The sequence below is a fragment of the Trichomycterus rosablanca genome, chromosome 7, assembly GCF_030014385.1.
Source record: "Trichomycterus rosablanca isolate fTriRos1 chromosome 7, fTriRos1.hap1, whole genome shotgun sequence".
NCBI classification, from domain to species: Eukaryota; Metazoa; Chordata; class Actinopteri; order Siluriformes; family Trichomycteridae; genus Trichomycterus; species Trichomycterus rosablanca.
In genome coordinates this window covers 24783827-24801901 of record NC_085994.1, presented here as the reverse complement: position 1 = coordinate 24801901, position 18075 = coordinate 24783827, and the positions used below count along the sequence as shown (strand labels likewise).

The following is an 18075-nucleotide window of genomic DNA, read 5'->3' as shown; positions in this document are numbered from 1 at the left end:
CACACGTGAGAAGTGATGAAAGGTTTAATGATACCACGTCCAAACATGCACATCAACAAGTAGCGAGCAATCAAAGTTTGTGCGCTGATGAAATAAATGAATCTGAGTGGATTTGGCAACACGAGCAGCATGGATCGTTCTGTAGTGAGTTGGAGGTTAATAAATATTTTGTTTTGTAGAGAACGATCTCGCGTGTGCTGATGTATTCTGATAGAAACTATATTGCGCTCCACCACCTGTTTCCAACCTCTCCCCTGTGTTTCCCCTCGCTGTTTCTCACATTGATTGAGAGCCGAGTTTTGATCGCAGAGCGAACACCGAGTTCCTCCCGAATCCAGAGCCGAGCGAAAATCAGTGCAAAAAGTTGTGTAGTGGTCATAACTTGAGCTTCTGCCATGCTAAACTGATGTGCAGGTCAGATCTCGTTGCATGAAAAAACAGTGGCTGGTCACGCGAAATTAAAGGGGGTAACAATAGTAATAGATTTCCGTGTGCACCGTAAAAAGGGGCGTATTAAAAAAATCGATCTCGCATTTATATGAATCGATATCGGATCGTTCAAATAAAGATCGATTAAAATCGAAAAATCGATTTTATAAACCCACCCCTACCTACCACCCTCATCTCCTCGGACACACACACAGACACACATCCAAACAAATAACGGTGTTGCAACCAGATTTACTAATAACCAATAACTTTCCTGTCTCCCTCACCTCTTTCTCTTCTACCATGATCATTTGTTTTTCTCTTGTTTCTGTATTTGTTACCTTCCCTCATAATGGGAAGGCCTAATATATACAAAATAATGCTCTTAATAATAAAGTACTAAAGGTCCCCCAAAGAGGGGGGGTGGTGGTGGGCAAAAAAAAAACCTCGCTGGTACAAAGCTTATATGTACAGGCACGTGAACCACCATCCTTTGAGTACAGACATCTGAAACTAGCCCTCAAATACTCAATTAAACTAAAAAGCAACCCGAACAACCCTAACTATACCCAGACTTTTAATCCACCATACTCTACAATGTACGACAGCAAACCAAATAGTATCCCACCCTTCAGCTCCCGGATTAGACCTTATCTTAGCGCAATAAATCTGGAACTGAACAGCATAGCTCAAGCACGCCTTTGCTCCACCCCACCCTGGATAATACGAAGACCTGACATTATATTTGATCTTACATATAACAAGAAAAAAAGACACCCATCCAGTTACATATCAACAAGAATTCATCATGGTTAGACTGAAGTTTCCAATGCATCAAGCTATTTATTAGGATGGATCCAAAACAGAGACTCAAGTATCAGCGGCAATTGTAGCTGGTAAATACTCCAATAAAGTAAATCTCCCACAGAACAGCTCCTCCTTTACAGCTGATGCTTATGCCCTCTTAATGGCTTTAGAATATAAAAACGACTGGAAAAAACTCACAAACTAACAGAGCACAACTTTGAAATAAAATACTGCTGGATCCCCTGCACTGTGGGATTACAGAAAATGAGAAAGTGGACCAATCAGCAAGAAGGAAAACAAGCGAACAGATAACAGACCTCAAACCAGTGGCAATCAGAATGGAACTCACAAACCAATAATAAACTGCATGAAATCTGTCCTGATATAACGACTCATCAAACAACATTTCTGGGAAAACAGACAGAACAAACCTTATACACAAGATGCCGTATCGGACACACCCAACTCACACATTCATATTTGATAAGAAGAGAGGAGCCCCCTGTATGCAACCTATGTCAAGCCATCATTACTATAAAACACATTTTCATAGAATGTGTTAATTACACTGCCTGGCCAAAAAAAAGGTCACACACTCTAATATTTCGTTGGAGCGCCTTTAGCTTTGATTACGGCACACATTTGCTGTGGCATTGTTTCCACAAGCTTCTGCAATGTCACAACATTTATTTCTGTCCAGAGTTGCATTAAGTTTCCCCCAAGATCTTGTATTGATGATGGGAGATTTGTACCACTGCGCAAAGTCTTCTCCAGCACATCCCAAAGATTCTCAATGGGGTTCAGGTCTGGACTCTGTGGTGGGCAATCCATGTGTGAAAATGATGCCTCATGCTCCCTGAACCACTCTTTCACTATTTGAGCCCGATGAATCCTGGCATTGGAATATGCCCGTGCCATCAGGGAAGAAAAAATCCATTGATGGAATAACCGGGTCGTTCAGTATATTCAGGTAGTCAGCTGACCTCATTCTTTGGGCACATAACGTTGCTGAACCTAGACCTGACCAACTGCAGCAACCCCAGATCATAGCAGTGCCCCCACAGGCTTGTACGGTAGGCACTAGGCATGATGGGTGCATCACTTCAGCCGCCTCTCTTCTTACCCTAATCTGGACTCATCAGACCACATGACCTTCTTCCATTGCTCCAGAGTCCAATCTCTATGCTCTATGCTTCCAATCCCTTGAGTTCCCTTTGCATTGTGTGTGTGGAAATGCTCTTACTTTCACTATTAAACATATCTCTGAGTTCTACTGTAGTTTTTCTACCATTTGATTTCACCAAACGTTTAAGTGATCACCGATCACGATCATTCAAGATTTTTTCCCAACCACATTCCTTCCTCGAAGATGATGTTTCCCCAACATCCTTCCACTTTTTAATAATGTGTTGGACAGTTCTTAACCCGATTTTAATAGTTTCAGCTTCTCCTTAGATGTTTTCTCTGCTTGATGCATGCCAATAATTTGACCCTTCTGAAACAGATTAACATCTTTTCCACGACCACAGGATGTGTCTTTCGCCATGGTTGTTTAACAAATGCATCAGTTAGGGTTAAATAACTTGTTGCCAGCTGAAACATAATCACCCATGCAGTAATTATCCAATGGCAGTGTATAACATAGAGAGAGAGACTGAAAACAACTGACTCTATAAGCAATATCTTTACCAGAAACAATGCAAACATGATTATAAACTTTCTTACAAATACAAACTTGAGGACTTTTTTATAAACACAATAAATTCCTGCCCCAAATAACTGGTCCTTCCTTGAAATAACTCACAAGGTGTTTACCAAAACCAAATAAACAAACTATGTGGTGTTAGGTGTTATACTGGTGCATTCGAATACTGTGCCACTGCCATAGCAACAAACTGATTGGAAGGTGTGCCTGAGGCATGTGGTTTTATTTCAGATACACATCTGAAATAAGCTAGATGCTGCCGCGGACAAAAATGGAGTTTTGTTTGGTGTAAAAGGAAGGATTGTTATGAATAAATAATCTGTTTTTCTTTAAAGGCCATTTGGAACCTATTAGGAAATCATTTTTGGACATTATGCACCCCATGACCTTTGTGCCTTAAAATAATAGTGGGTAATGGTTAAAACATCCAGCAGGGCAACCCTGCAATTTTAAATTCAAGTGAAAAATGTTGATGGTTGCAATAGCCAGCTGTTAGAAGTATAAAAGTACCTTGACCCCAATCTTATAGGAAACTGGGGGGTTAGCTAAAAAAGGAGAGTACACTGGACAGGATCTGAAGTTCTTGTATTTTGAAAAAGCAAGAAATGCTTTTAATTCTGAAGCTGACTGTACATTCATTAACATTGTTATGTGTATGTGTAGCTTAAGGTTCAGCAGATGGCTTTAGAGATGCAGTTGACGCCATTCTTGGTGTTGTTGAGGAGCACACTGGAGCAACTGCAGGAACGAGACAGCAACAACTTCTTCACTGAGCCTGTACCACTAACTGAGGTATACACACACAAATACACTATACGGCCGAAAGTATGGAGACACCCGACCACAAGCTTGTATAAGCTTATCAGACATTCTGATTTATAACCGTCTGTCTGTCCTTTCGAAAAGGCTTTTCACATATTTTGTATTGTGTCTGTAACATAACATAACAGTGGTCAACGTGTCACTGCCCCAACATTTTTGGAATGTGTCGTTATACATTTGGTCTAATGGTAGTTATTTATTATACACATGTTGAATGCAGCAGATATGATCAGGCATAAAGACCTGAGTACTTTATTGTGGTACCCACCCACAATGGTCCGAGGAGGGACAAGCCCCAAACGTATTGGCCGGTATAGTCAGAGTACCCATGTTAATTTTTGTCCACCATTGAAAGAACCTAAAATTGGCACACAGGTATTAGAACTAAACATCAGAGCAATGGAGGAAGGCAGGCAACTCCTGTTTTTTTGAAGTTTATGTGGATAGCCAGGCATGTATGCATCCTTCACCCACTGAACCATGGCACCAGAATGCTTCATAGTATAATCCACCTCACAGCTTACAGAAGTTGAAGTTCCTGTTAGTAATGTTTTGGTACCAGATACCACAGGACTCCTTTAGAGTCAATGTAATAATGGGTGGGTGGTCTTAATGTTTTATTATGTATAATATGTGTGTATGTATATAATATATAACCCTAAGGATAAACTGGGGCTCTTAGGTGGTGCAGCGGTAAAAAAACATGAGCACACCAGAGCTGAAATCTCAGCTCTACTAACAGCAGGCGGGGCACCTATACAGGAAATGATTGGCTCGTTCATTGGGTTAGATGCTGGAAGGGATTCCTCATAACTGATGCAATTAAGACCTCTGCTGGTTGATCGATGGTGTCTGCACAGAAACGGGGAATAAGGCATGACTCTCCGTACATGAGACTGAGCCCCATATGAACAACCAAATATATCTAGCCAACAGCCCTGTGGGCAGCGTCCTGTGACCACTGATGAAGGTCTAGAAGATGACCAACTCAAACAGCAGCAATAGATGAGCGACCGTCCCTGACTTTACATCTACAAGGTGGACCAACTAGGTAGGAGTGTCTAATAGAGTGGACAGTGAGTGGACATGGTGTTTAAAAATTCCAGCAGTGCTGCTGTGTCTGATCCACTTATACCAGCACAACACACACTAACACACCACCACCATGTCAGTGCAGGGCTGAGAATGCTCCACCACCTAAATAATATCTATTCTGTGGTGGTCGTGTGGGGGTCCTGGCCATTGAAGAACAGGGTGAAAGCAGGCTAAAAAAGTATGTAGAGAAATAGATGGACTACAGTCAGTAATTGTAGAACTTCAAAGTGCTTCTATATGGTAAGTGGAGCTGATAAAATGGACAGTGAGTATAGAAACAAGGAGGTGGTTTAATGTTATGGCTGAGCAGTGTATTTTTGATTGATTTAAGATGAAGGGAGCTATTACAAATCATTACTGTCTGTTTTTATTCCCATTTTTGCTTCTGTCCCAGTTTTTTGGAATTGGTGTTGTTAAAGGAGCCTGAACTCAACTCAGCTGATGACTTTTGAGATTAATTGGATTGTTTGTTGTGAAGTAAGCCTTCATGTCCAAAATTACTGCCTAACCTCACCGATGCTCTTTTGACTGAATGGACACAAATTCCCACAGATACACACAAATGTTAAGGAAAGCCTTTTCAGGAGAGCAAAGGTTGTTAATGTATAAAGTGTGGTCAAATCTATGTTAATACCTGTGGTTTTGGAATAGGATGTCCAACAAGCTCATGGTCATGTGTCCACATACTCTAGGCCAGGGTTTTTCAAACTTTTTTTTAAGTGACCCACATTTTGTCCATGATTTTTTTTATGTGACCCAGGCAACACAATTCATCTTACTTTATCTATAAGAGATGTAACATAAAGCCTCCACAAGCCTCACTGTCTTAACCGCTTATCCAGTTAGGGTTGCAGGGGGGTGCTGGAGCCTATCCCAGCTTTTCAATGGGCGCAAGGCACACAGTAAAACCTTGGACGGGGCGCCAGTTCATCACAGGGCAGACACACCTACACTACACACACTCACACACACACATTCTCCTATAGGGCAATTCAGTATCTCCAATTAACCTGACTTCATGTTTTTTGTACTGTGGGAGGAAACCGGAGCTCCTGGAGAAAACCCACGCAGACACGGGGAGAGCATGCAAACTCCACACAGAAAAGAATCGAACCCAGGACCTTCTTGCTGTGAGGCGACAGTTCTACCCACGAGCCACCATGGGGGGCGGTCACTTACAAGTTTATTATAAATTATTATTTTTCTTTGTGACCCATTTTTTTTCTGCTTGTGACCCACCTAAGGGTCGCGACCCAGGTTTTGAAAAACCCTGCTCTAGGCCAGTGTACATGTAGAAGCGAAAATGGACTGCAATCAGTTTGTAACACGTGCTAGAATGTGTTAATGACAGATTTGAACAAAATTTAAGACTCAAAGTACCACCTCTTGCATCAGGCCCTTTTTGTTTGTGTTTTTTAGGTTCCTGACTACTTGGATCACATCGAGCGACCCATGGACTTCCAGACCATGTGGACGAGCCTGGAGTCTCATCGGTACCTCACTTTTGAGATGTTTGAGGGTGACTTCCTGCTCATTGTTAACAACTGCCTCAAATACAACGCCAAGGACACCGTGTTCTACCGGGCCGCACTGCGTCTGCGTGAGATCGGCAGTGCCATCCTGCGCCAGGCTCGGAAACAGGCCGAAAAAATAGGCTACGACTACGAGGCGGGATTGCACCTTCCTCGAGAGCCCAGTCCTGAACCCCCTCGAGAAAGAGAGAGGGAACGGGAAAGAGAGAGAGACAGAGAAAGAGAGAAGCAAAGGGAGAGGGACCTGGACCAGGACAGGGACAAGTCGCCTTCGCTTCATGATGATGGTAAGTCAGTGCTGTGGAAATACACAATATGACTAAAAGTATGTGGATACCCCTTCTAATGATCCAGTGTAGACATTTTAGCCACGTCAGCTGCAACAAAGTGGGATCCAGTGAGCGAGTTTGGTGTGGAGGAAACCCAGTGACCTGCACAGATCCCTAACCTCAACCCTACTGAACCTTTGGGATGAATTGAAACTCAGTTGAAAGCCAGGCCTTCTAGTCAGTGCTTTCCCAGAAGAGTGGAGCCTGTTATAGCTGCAAAGGAAGCACAACTACTTATTAATGTCCATGGTTTTGGAATTGGATGTACAACAAGCTCATAGACAGGTGTCCACATACTTTTGGCCATATAGTGTAGTATGTTGGGCTCACACAGTTTTGTAATCGTGTTAACCACATAAAGACTTACCCTTTGTACCCTTCTGTACTGTGTTGTTCAGAGCTGCGGCGTTTATCTCTTGAGGAGCAGCTACATCTCTTGCAGGAACGTTTCGATGACGTGAGTTCAGGGAAGCACAGCATCGGCCGTTCACGCCAAGTCAAAGCCCTGAAGAAGGAGATGACAATTATCAAGCGGAAGTTAGCGCACCAGCGTGAAGGCGGGGCCAGTGCGGGCATCCGAGAATCAGGGGCGTCTGGAGAGCGTGGTTCCAGCCTGGCGCACCACACCTCGGGGACCTCGTGTCACGATGAGGGAGGGGAGAGCAGCAGCCATGAGATCAGTGGAAAAGGTATAAACACTTGCACCGCACTTGTATGAGTGTTTATGGTCAAAAGTATGTGGACATCCAGTCTAATTATTACAATTAGGTGTTTCATCCACACCTATAGTTAAATGTTATATAAAATCAGTTATGTAAATTAAAAGTTGTGCCTCCAGTTTGGTAAAAAAACAGTTTAGGGAAAACCCTATCCTGTCCCAGCATGACTGCACCGCTGTCCATAAAGTCATGGATTGACGAGTTCGGTACATGTTCAGTATGAAGCCTTAGTCTCAACCCTGTTGAACACCTTTGGGATGAAATGGAACGTTGATTAGTAGCCAGGCCTTCTTGTCCAACATCAGTGCCTGACCTCATAAATGCTTTATTGACCAAACGGACACACATTTCCAGACACACTCCAAATTTTGTGGGAAGACGTGTCAAAAGTGGACGCCTTTATAGTCAAAAAAATGGGGGGCAACTTCATATTTATGTCCAGGGTTTTGGAGAAAGCTAACAGTCAGGTGTCCACATACACTGATCAGCCATAACATTAAAACCACCTCCTTGTTTCTACACTCACTGTCCATTTTATCAGCTCCACTTACCATATAGAAGCACCTTGTAGTTCTACAATTACTGACTGTAGTCCATCTGTTTCTCTACATACCTTTTTAGCCTGCATTCACCCTGTTCTTCAATGGTCAGAACCCCCACAGGACCACCACAGAGCAGGTGTTATTTAGGTGGTGGATCATTCTCAGCACTGCAGTGACAATGTCATGGTGGTGGTGTGTTAGTGTGTGTTGTGCTGGTATGAGTGGATCAGACACAGCAGCGCTCACTGTCCACTCTATTAGACACTCCTACCTAGTTGGTCCACCTTGTAGATGTAAAGTCAGAGACGATCGCTCATCTATTGCTGCTGTTTGAGTTGGTCATCTTCTAGACCTTCATCAGTGGTCACAGGACGCTGCCCACGGGGCACTGTTGGCTGGATATTTTAGGTTGGTGGACTATTCTCAGTCCAGCAGTGACAGCGCTGCTGTGTCTTATCCACTCATACCAGCACAACACACACTAACACACCACCACCATGTCAGTGTCACTGCAGTGCTGAGAATTACCCACCACCCAAATAATACTTACTCTGTAGTGGTCCTGGGAGAGTCCTGACCATTGAAGAACAGCATGAAAGGGGGCTAACAAAGCATGCAGAAAAACAGATGGACTACAGTCAGTAATTGTAGAACTACAAAGTGCTTCTATATGGTAAGTGGAGCTGATAAAATGGACAGTGAGTGTAGAAACAAGGAGGTGGTTTTAATGTTATGGCTGATCAGTGTATTAAGATCTGCTAATTGCACCTGACAATAGCATTCAGTTTACTAAAACTGCAACTCATCATGCTAATTGTTTCTGGTACTGCTGCCATAAAATGGTAAAAATAACTATGGAGCCAGAATAATGCTCCAAACCTAATGCAGTGCACACGCCTAGTATACAGAACAATCACATAGACAGATACCAGCTTTGTCTTTACTCTCTGACTCTCTCTCTCTCTTTGACTGTAGATATTGCTGCTTCTGCCTCCTCAATGGCGTCAGAAGTGGGCCGACGAACCACTGTACTCTTCTCTAAAAAGAACCCCAAAGCCTCCGGGCCTCCAAAGCGACCGGGTCGGCCACCGAAGAAGCGTGAGGCAATGCATAATGCTGGGACAACAAGCTCCAGCCCTATAGGACCTCCACAGCTGCCCCAGCTTTCCTCAGCACGTCAGCGCAAGAGACCTCGCAGCCCCCGTTCCAGCTCGAGTTCTGAGAGTGGAAGTGACAATGAGCCCGTCATACTTGGTACATACATTCAAATATAATAATAAATCATTTCTATTTCTTTTTACAGTTATAATGTCTCTCAAATCTCAAAATACGTCTTAGTGTCAGTGGTACATTCACACATATGCAAGTCACAAATGCTGTGGGCACTGATGCACCCCCATATCATGACAGTTGTTGGCTCTTCTTTCTCTTTCTCTAAGGTTTACCCAGTAATGGTTTTGATGGGGGCAACCAGCCGGTCACTGAGAGTTTCCTCAGGTACAGGAACGAGCGGAGTCTTCCTCGCTCTAGCTCTGATTCAGAATCTACCAGCAGCAGCAGCAGTAGTGCAGCATCCGACAGAACCAGGTACCCCCACAGACCACAGCAAAGATTTTATATACCGTATATACTGTAGGCTTGCTGTGCTTTGATGCTAACCCTGTTAGTTATGGTGTACAAGGTGCCAATTATCTCACCAGCTACTATATTTCGAATTACAGATTAGAATGTATTTCAGCCTAGTACCATTATCAGCTTTGTGTACGGAGAGCCACACCCTGATTCTCATCTCTGTGCAGGCGCCATCAATCAGCCAGCAGAGATCGTAATTGCATCAGTTATGAGGTCCCGTCCGGCTCCCACCCTGTATAAACAACAAGCCAATTATTGTTCATGTAGGCGCCCAGCCTGCCGGATGGCCGAGCTTTGAACCAACAAGTTCGAAATGTCAGCTCTGGTATGCTAGTGTGTTTTACCGCTGCGCCACCTGCGCACCCCACAGCGAATATCTTAAGCAAAAATTCCATGTGCACTACAAAGATGTGCACACACAGCGACTTCAGACTCGACTCTGACTTCTTTCAAATGACTCGGACTCGACTCATGAGTCCGTATCGTCAGCATGTGTTAACAGTAGTTACGTGTGACAATTATTTATATATATATATGCACTACGTAGGGTATTCCAAAGGTAACAAAAATGTTCAAATGAAGTGAACTTAAAACTGTGTAGGAAGTAGGGAGCGATGCTTCATCACTACGCCGGTTCTGCTCTCTAATAACGCTCCGGCCGTCTTAACCCGCAACGCACGCAATGGGTAATTGTTACAGCCAGCTTCTGGCGTAGTGATGAAGCATCGCTCCCTACTTCCTACACAGTTTGAAGTTCACTTCATTTGAACATTTGTGTTACCTTTGAATTGAAATACCCTACATAGTGCACTTCACAGGAACAACTGGGGTGAATGGAACGCTCCTACAGAATTGGCGCTAATGGTTGAAAGACCGCTTTCTGAAACAATCAGCAAATGTTGTTTGCATTTATTCAGTTTGCGTCACACAGATGATGTGTCAATGAAACGCTTGACTGGCTTTCTAACAAGTTAGTGTTTTACTTCACAACCGGGAAAAGTTTGGAGGTTTTTAATTATAAGTACACATTTACAAAATAACGGATTATATTCCTAATGGGAAGAACATAAGCTTAGGTAAGCAGTGGTTATGATTTTTTTTTGCTGGGTTTTGGATTTTAGCCGCTGTGCCATGATTTATTGCCCGCATTTGTTTTGCAATGAAAACAAAGCATTTCAGTTTAGGATTTTCACTGCTACCTTCTTGTTATGGAAATTACATTCATTTGCACAATGACTAGGAAAGTAAAGGCACTAAGTAAAACGACAAAATACAGTTGCTAATCTGTTGTCCTTTTTTTGTTTGTTTATTTCTACGCTACATTTCCAATATATGTTTTGTGTATATTATATTGACTCGTGACTTCACTCGCACTCTAGCCTAAAGACTCGTGACTTGACTCGGACTAGTATTTTTTTACTTGTGAACATTTCTGGTGCACTATAACCACAACATACAATATTTGTAGATGTGGCAGATTTTACAATTTTTTGCCTTTTTACCTCTTTCCTACTGAGGGGTGGGGGTTCCTTCCACTTCCAGCTTCTGTTATTTTAAAATTCTTAATTACACTATGTAGCCAAGCGTATGTGGACACCTGAGCATGATTTTGTTGGACATCACTTTCCAAAACTATAGAGTCAAGTTTATTTATATAGCGCTTTTTTACAATAGACTTTGTCTCAAAGCAATTTTACAAAATCCAGGACCAACAGATACAAAAACCCCTGTTGAGCAAGCCGAGGGTGACTGTGGCAAGGAAAAACTCCCTTAAAATTACAGGAAGAAACCTTGAGAGGAACCAGACTCAGCAGGGCCCATCCTTCTTGGGTGGTCTGGAGGATACTTTAAATGAATAAGATTTACACAAATCATACAAACACAGAAATAAATGAACTAAAAGTTATAACTAGCAATAAATAAATAGTAATAGAGTTATTATTCAGTCCAGTCTGTAATAAAGTCTGTAGTGAATTCTTGACATTCTTGGTGCAAACACGCCAACCCCCGTCACATCCGGCAGGAGCAGCATTGTTGGCACGGCAGTCTCAACTTCATACCTTGCGACATGCGATAACAGACTTGAAAGTTAAAGCATAATTCCCCACCACCTTGTTTGTTTGCTTTTACAATATACGTACAGGTATATAGTAATACTGATACTGTTTGCTTTTGAACTTACAATACTGCAACTGTGTGGTTTTATAATAACCGTGACTGTGCGATGTGTGGTAGGTGGTGTGTACCGAATGTCTCGGCTCCAAACTCACACTAACAAGATTAGGGTCGTACTCATGCCAGAAGTGCTCTAGATCAGCAGTCCCCAACCTTTTTTGCACCACGGACCGGTTTCAAATAAAATATATTTTCACGGACCGGCGGGGGCGGGAGGATTTAAAATAGAATAACTATACTGCTCACACTTGAGCTTTTTTCACTGCAACGAGACGCTGCTTCCACCTGGGGTAATATGAGACGATAAACAAACGTGTGTTGGAATAGGAAGCAGTGTTTTCCTTGCTGATGTATTATTAATTTTTTCTGTGTGGCCCGATAATAAATGTACCAGTCTGTGGCCTGGTGGTTGGGGACCACTGTTCTAGATGTCCAAATGTATATAGATATCACTCTTAATTATTGAGTTCAGGTGTTTGTCACACCCAGATGCACTCAAACATCCCAGTGGAAGAGTTATCATAGACACAAAGTGGAAGCAACTCCATATTAATGTGCATGGTTTTGAAATAGCATGTCCACATACCTCATATTATTGTACTGTATGTTAGGATTGTAAAACCTTTAAATTACATATATTACTAATTCATTTATGGCTAAGGAATACATACAGTAAGTGCTAAAACCAGCAGTTTAGTAATTATTGACCCTTTCTGACTTTTCCTTAAATTACCACATGGCTTTTTCATAAGTTACATTTACCTACAAAAGTGCTTCCATAGTAAACATTACCTTACTCTAGTTTAAGTAGACAACAGTTCAAGAATACAAATCTGCTAAAACCATGATAGAACCAAAGGTTTTTTTTTTTTTTTTTTTTTTTTTTTTTTTTTTTTTTTTTTTTTTTTGCAAGAGCGTTAAGTACATGTCAGCTTAAGTGCTTAGTAAAGAGGTGATGAAGGTTTTTAATCGTCTTTTGAAGACAGCAAGAGACTCAGATGTTCGGACAGACGGGAAGTTCGTTCCACCACTTGGGTGCAAGAACAGAGAAAAGCCTTGATGCTTGTCTTCCTCGAGTTCTGGGTGGAGGATCAAGTCAAGCGAAACTAGTGGCTCAAAGGTTGCGTGGTACAGAACAGGGTTTTATTAGACCTCGAAGGGCTGGTCCATTTTTGGCTTTGTAGGCGAGCATCAGTGTTTTAAACTGAATGCGGGCAGTAACACGAAGCCAGTGCAGAAAACGCAGCAGTGGGGTGGTGTGGCAGTGTTTAGGTTGGTTAAACCAGGCGAGCAGCTGCATTTTGAATGAGTGGCAAGGGTTTAATAGTGGACATAGGAGCACCTGCCAGGAGGGAGTTGCAGTAGTCCAGCCGAGAGATTACAAGTGACTGGACAGGAATCTGAGTAGCTTCCATAGAGAGAAATGGCCGAATCTTCCTGATGTTATAGAGGAGGAACTGGCACGATCTTGTCATGTTGGCTACATGAGGAGAAAAGGACAGCTGGTTATACAGGACAACACCAATGTTTCGTATATTATCAGACGGTCTGATCTGGCAGTCATCAAGAAAGAAGACTAGGTCTTGGGTTGGAAATTGATCTCCAGGAATAAGTAACAGCACTGTCAATTGCTTAGATAATGTTTTAGGCCAGTAATAAAATTTTGAAGGCACAACATTTTTGTGACCCAACCTCAACCCTACTTCCTGCCGTGGCTTTCTTGTATGAGATATGACTCTGTGTGGAAACCTAACACTGGCGGGTGATTGAAAGTGGCCACAGATTGGACACTTGTTGGGAGGGGCGTGTGGTGATCCGGCTCTTTTCCACAATCGGGAATTGGAAATGACTAGACTTAATAAAATGTATTAATCAATGAAATAAATCTATAGCAGCCCACAAAGGTTTGTCATTAATAACCATTGCTTTTTCTGCTTTTTAAACTAGTCAGTTTATATGACATGTAAAACTTCCTGTCCACACCCTGGGTGCAATTACGTACCTTCAGAGTTACTTTTAATAGCTAAATCAGACACATCCACACGAGACCCGCTACCCAGTTAATGTATGGCAGAATGCTGTGATATCACACGACTTCTCTTCTATGTCATGAAAGCCTGAAACGATTTAGTGGTGTGTAGGTGTGTTTCTACACCAAATTTCAGTCATCTTAAGCACATTGACAAAATGTTAGCAGTACCAGAAGCAGTAAGCATACAAAAGAAATACAGTTATGAGCGTATTCCAAATGACGCACGAAGATGTGATCAAAAGAATGCCAGCTTATATCATTACCAGTTACCATTCATACAGAGAATTGAACACTCTTGCTTTGTCATTTGTAGAAAAATGTACTTTTCATCTCTGCCAAGTAGTAAACTACAGTATAATCACCTGCATAAGAATAAACATATAACAGATTATAGAGTCATGATAAAATGTCTTTGGTTGATTAGCTTAATGTACCTATCAAAACGTATATTTTTGGAACAAAACTGCACTTTTATTGGCACAAGTTCTAATAAACAAACTCTAACTGAAACATGCTCCTGTTTATATTGTTGAAAAATACACAGATCAGGCATAACATTATGACCTTATGTCCTTTTTTCTACACTTACTGTCCATTTTATCAGCTCCACTTACCATATAGAAGCACTTTGTAGTTCTACAATTCTTTTCTTGTTCTTCAATGGTCAGGACAACTACAGAGTAGGTATTATTTGGGTGGTGGATCATTCTCAGCACTGCAGTGACACTGACATGGTGGTGGTGTGTTAGTGTGTGTTAGTGTGTGTTGTGCTGGTGTGAGTGGATCAGACACAGCAATGCTGATGGAGTTTTTAGACACCTCACGGTCACTGCTGGATAACCAAAAATATCCAGCCAACAGCGCCTCATGGGTAGCATCCTGTGACCACTGATGAAGGTCTAGAAGATGACTAACTCAACCAGCAGCAATAGATGAGCGATCATCTCTGACTTTACATCTACAAGATGGACCAACTAGGTAGGAGTGTCTAATAGAGTGGACAGTGAGTGGACACGGTATTTAAAAACTCCAGCAGCACTGCTGTGTCTGATCCACTCATACCAGCACAACACACACTAACACACCACCACCACGTCAGTGTCACTGCAGTGCTGAGAATGATCCACCACCCAAATAATACCTACTCTGTGATGGTCCTGTGGGGGTCCTGACCATTGAAGAACAGGGTGAAAGCAGGCTAAAAAAAGTACATAGAGAAACAGATGGGCTACAGTCAGTAATTGTAGAACAAAAAAGTGCTTCTATATGGTAAGTGGAGCTGATCAAGTCGACAGTGAGTGTAGAAACAAGGACGTGGTTTTAATGTTATGGCTGATCGGTATAGCTACACACTTATAAATGCTGATATTCACTGTAAAGAAAATACACTATATGACCAAAAATATGTAGACACCCACTCTAATGATTAAATTCAGGTTCTACAGTCACACCCATTGTTAACTGATGTAAAAATCGATTGTATGAAAAAGCAAATAGCAAGGTACATTTAAGACATAATCTACTTAGTTTGGTGTGGTGGATTCTGCACAAAGCTCTGAACTCTGAACCGCCTTTGGGATAAATTAGAACCTTGATTGTGGAGCAGGTCTTGTCCAGCATTAGTGACTGACGTTTATAAAAGAGTAAAGGCAATTTAGCAGAAAGTGGTGGACAACTCTATATGAATCCCCAAGGTTTTGGAATGGGATGCCCAACAATTTGGTATCTTGGTCAAGTGTCCACATACTTTTGGCCATTTAGTTTAAAAAGTTTAGTGTAAACAAGCAGAGCCATAACAAACCTACCTGGAGGAGGACGGACATGTATTTTGCCCCGTCTACAGTGAGGAGGATGGTTAAAGAGGCCAAAACTACATGCCTTTGTAATGTGTGCAGCATGTGGTTTTGCATTGTCTTGTTAAAAAATACATGGACGTCCCTGGAAAAGATGACATCTTGAAGGCAGCATATGTTGCTCTAAGCTCTCAATGTACTTTTCTGCATTAATGCTGCCATTACAGAAGTGCCAAGGGCACTAACACAGCCTTTTTTGATTTTTCTGATTTGGGTTGGTACAATCAGACACCACCTAGAAAAAGAAAGCCTTTTGTTTCATCAAACTACTTGTATTTGACTAGATTCTAGTAGAACCACATTCTATGGACGGATGACACAAAAATTTAGCTTTTTGGCAACAAAAGGTTGCAAAAGGGTTGATGTTTGTACACCAAAGCCCCTGAAAACCTTGTTAGGATAAATAACATCATGGACTTTATTAAAGTACCTGAATTCCTGCAAATTAAATTTTTGTTTCTCCTTCAAAAATAGTTTATTGAGCCAATAATTTAACTTTGTCTAAACTGAAACCCATTCAAAAGGAATCGCATTAAAAGGCTTAAAGCCTTGAAGGGGAGTTTTAAGACAAGAGAGGATCTAGAACCCTGACAGATCTGGAGAGTTTCTGTATTATGTAACACTCAGGTTTTTTACTCATTAACTGTCTTATTCCTGTTATGGTGGACAGAAGGGGGTTACACAACGAGCTAAATGCGGGGGATTACATTTCTTTTTTAGCTCTCTCTTCTTCTGTCTTACTTTCTTTTATGTCTTTATCCATCTTTATCAGTACGACCCCTTCAAAGCAGGGCCGTGGCAAGGCCTCGTTCTCACGCTCAACGTTTCAGGAAGATAGCAGTGAGGAAACCTCTGGAACAGAGAACGACTCTTATTCAGTTGGAGGCACCAGAGGAGTTTCTCACCGTGAGTCTAGCCCCAAGCTCCCAAACACACTCACACACATACACACACACACAGATCCACAGATGTATACTCATAAATGTGTAATTGTGTGTGTTGCAGTGGTGCGAGGAAGGAGTAGATCAGGATGCTGGATGAGCTCAACGGACTACACTGCCTTAGACGCACTTGATCTCGTATGGGCCAAGTGTCGAGGATACCCCTCTTATCCTGCTCTGGTGAGTCTCGTCTATATATATATATATATATATATATATATATATATATATATATACAGTGTATCACAAAAGTGAGTACACCCCTCACATTTCTGCAGATATTTAAGTATATCTTTTCATGGGACAACACTGACAAAATGACACTTTGACACAATGAAAAGTAGTCTGTGTGCAGCTTATATAACAGTGTAAATTTATTCTTCCCTCAAAATAACTCAATATACAGCCATTAATGTCTAAACCACCGGCAACAAAAATGAGTACACCCCTAAGAGACTACACCCCTAAATGTCCAAATTGAGCACTGCTTGTCATTTTCCCTCCAAAATGTCATGTGATTTGTTAGTGTTACTAGGTCTCAGGTGTGCATAGGGAGCAGGTGTGTTCAATTTAGTAGTACAGCTCTCACACTCTCTCATACTGGTCACTGAAAGTTCCAACATGGCACCTCATGGCAAAGAACTCTCTGAGGATCTTAAAAGACGAATTGTTGCACTACATGAAGATGGCCAAGGCTACAAGAAGATTGCCAACACCCTGAAACTGAGCTGCAGCACAGTGGCCAAGATCATCCAGCGTTTTAAAAGAGCAGGGTCCACTCAGAACAGACCTCGCGTTGGTCGTCCAAAGAAGCTGAGTGCACGTGCTCAGCGTCACATCCAACTGCTGTCTTTGAAAGATAGGCGCAGGAGTGCTGTCAGCATTGCTGCAGAGATTGAAAAGGTGGGGGGTCAGCCTGTCAGTGCTCAGACCATACGCCGCACACTACATCAAATTGGTCTGCATGGCTGTCACCCCAGAAGGAAGCCTCTTCTGAAGCCTCTACACAAGAAAGCCCGCAAACAGTTTGCTGAAGACATGTCAACAAAGGACATGGATTACTGGAACCATGTCCTATGGTCTGATGAGACCAAGATTAATTTGTTTGGTTCAGATGGTCTCAAGCATGTGTGGCGGCAATCAGGTGAGGAGTACAAAGATAAGTGTGTCATGCCTACAGTCAAGCATGGTGGTGGGAATGCCATGGTCTGGGGCTGCATGAGTGCAGCAGGTGTTGGGGAGTTACATTTCATTGAGGGACACATGAACTCCTATATGTACTGTGAAATACTGAAGCAGAGCATGATCCCCTCCCTCCGGAAACTGGGTTGCAGGGCAGTGTTCCAGCATGATAATGACCCCAAACACACCTCTAAGACGACCACTGCTTTATTGAAGAGGCTGAGGGTAAAGGTGATGTACTGGCCAAGCATGTCTCCAGACCTAAACCCAATAGAACATC

General features: G+C 42.3%; 1 protein-coding gene across 1 annotated transcript in view; it reads left to right on the top strand.

Annotated features, from left to right (window-relative positions):
* brpf1 (bromodomain and PHD finger containing, 1) overlaps nucleotides 1-18075 on the top strand; it is an 85268-nt gene that overhangs the window by 42483 nt on the left and 24710 nt on the right. The window contains exons 10-16 of the mRNA XM_062999165.1: nucleotides 3605-3733; nucleotides 6278-6621; nucleotides 7128-7408; nucleotides 8956-9234; nucleotides 9420-9567; nucleotides 16445-16587; nucleotides 16687-16793. Coding sequence (XP_062855235.1) covers nucleotides 3605-3733; nucleotides 6278-6621; nucleotides 7128-7408; nucleotides 8956-9234; nucleotides 9420-9567; nucleotides 16445-16587; nucleotides 16687-16793 — 1431 coding nt within the window. The remainder of the gene's footprint in view (nucleotides 1-3604; nucleotides 3734-6277; nucleotides 6622-7127; nucleotides 7409-8955; nucleotides 9235-9419; nucleotides 9568-16444; nucleotides 16588-16686; nucleotides 16794-18075) is intronic.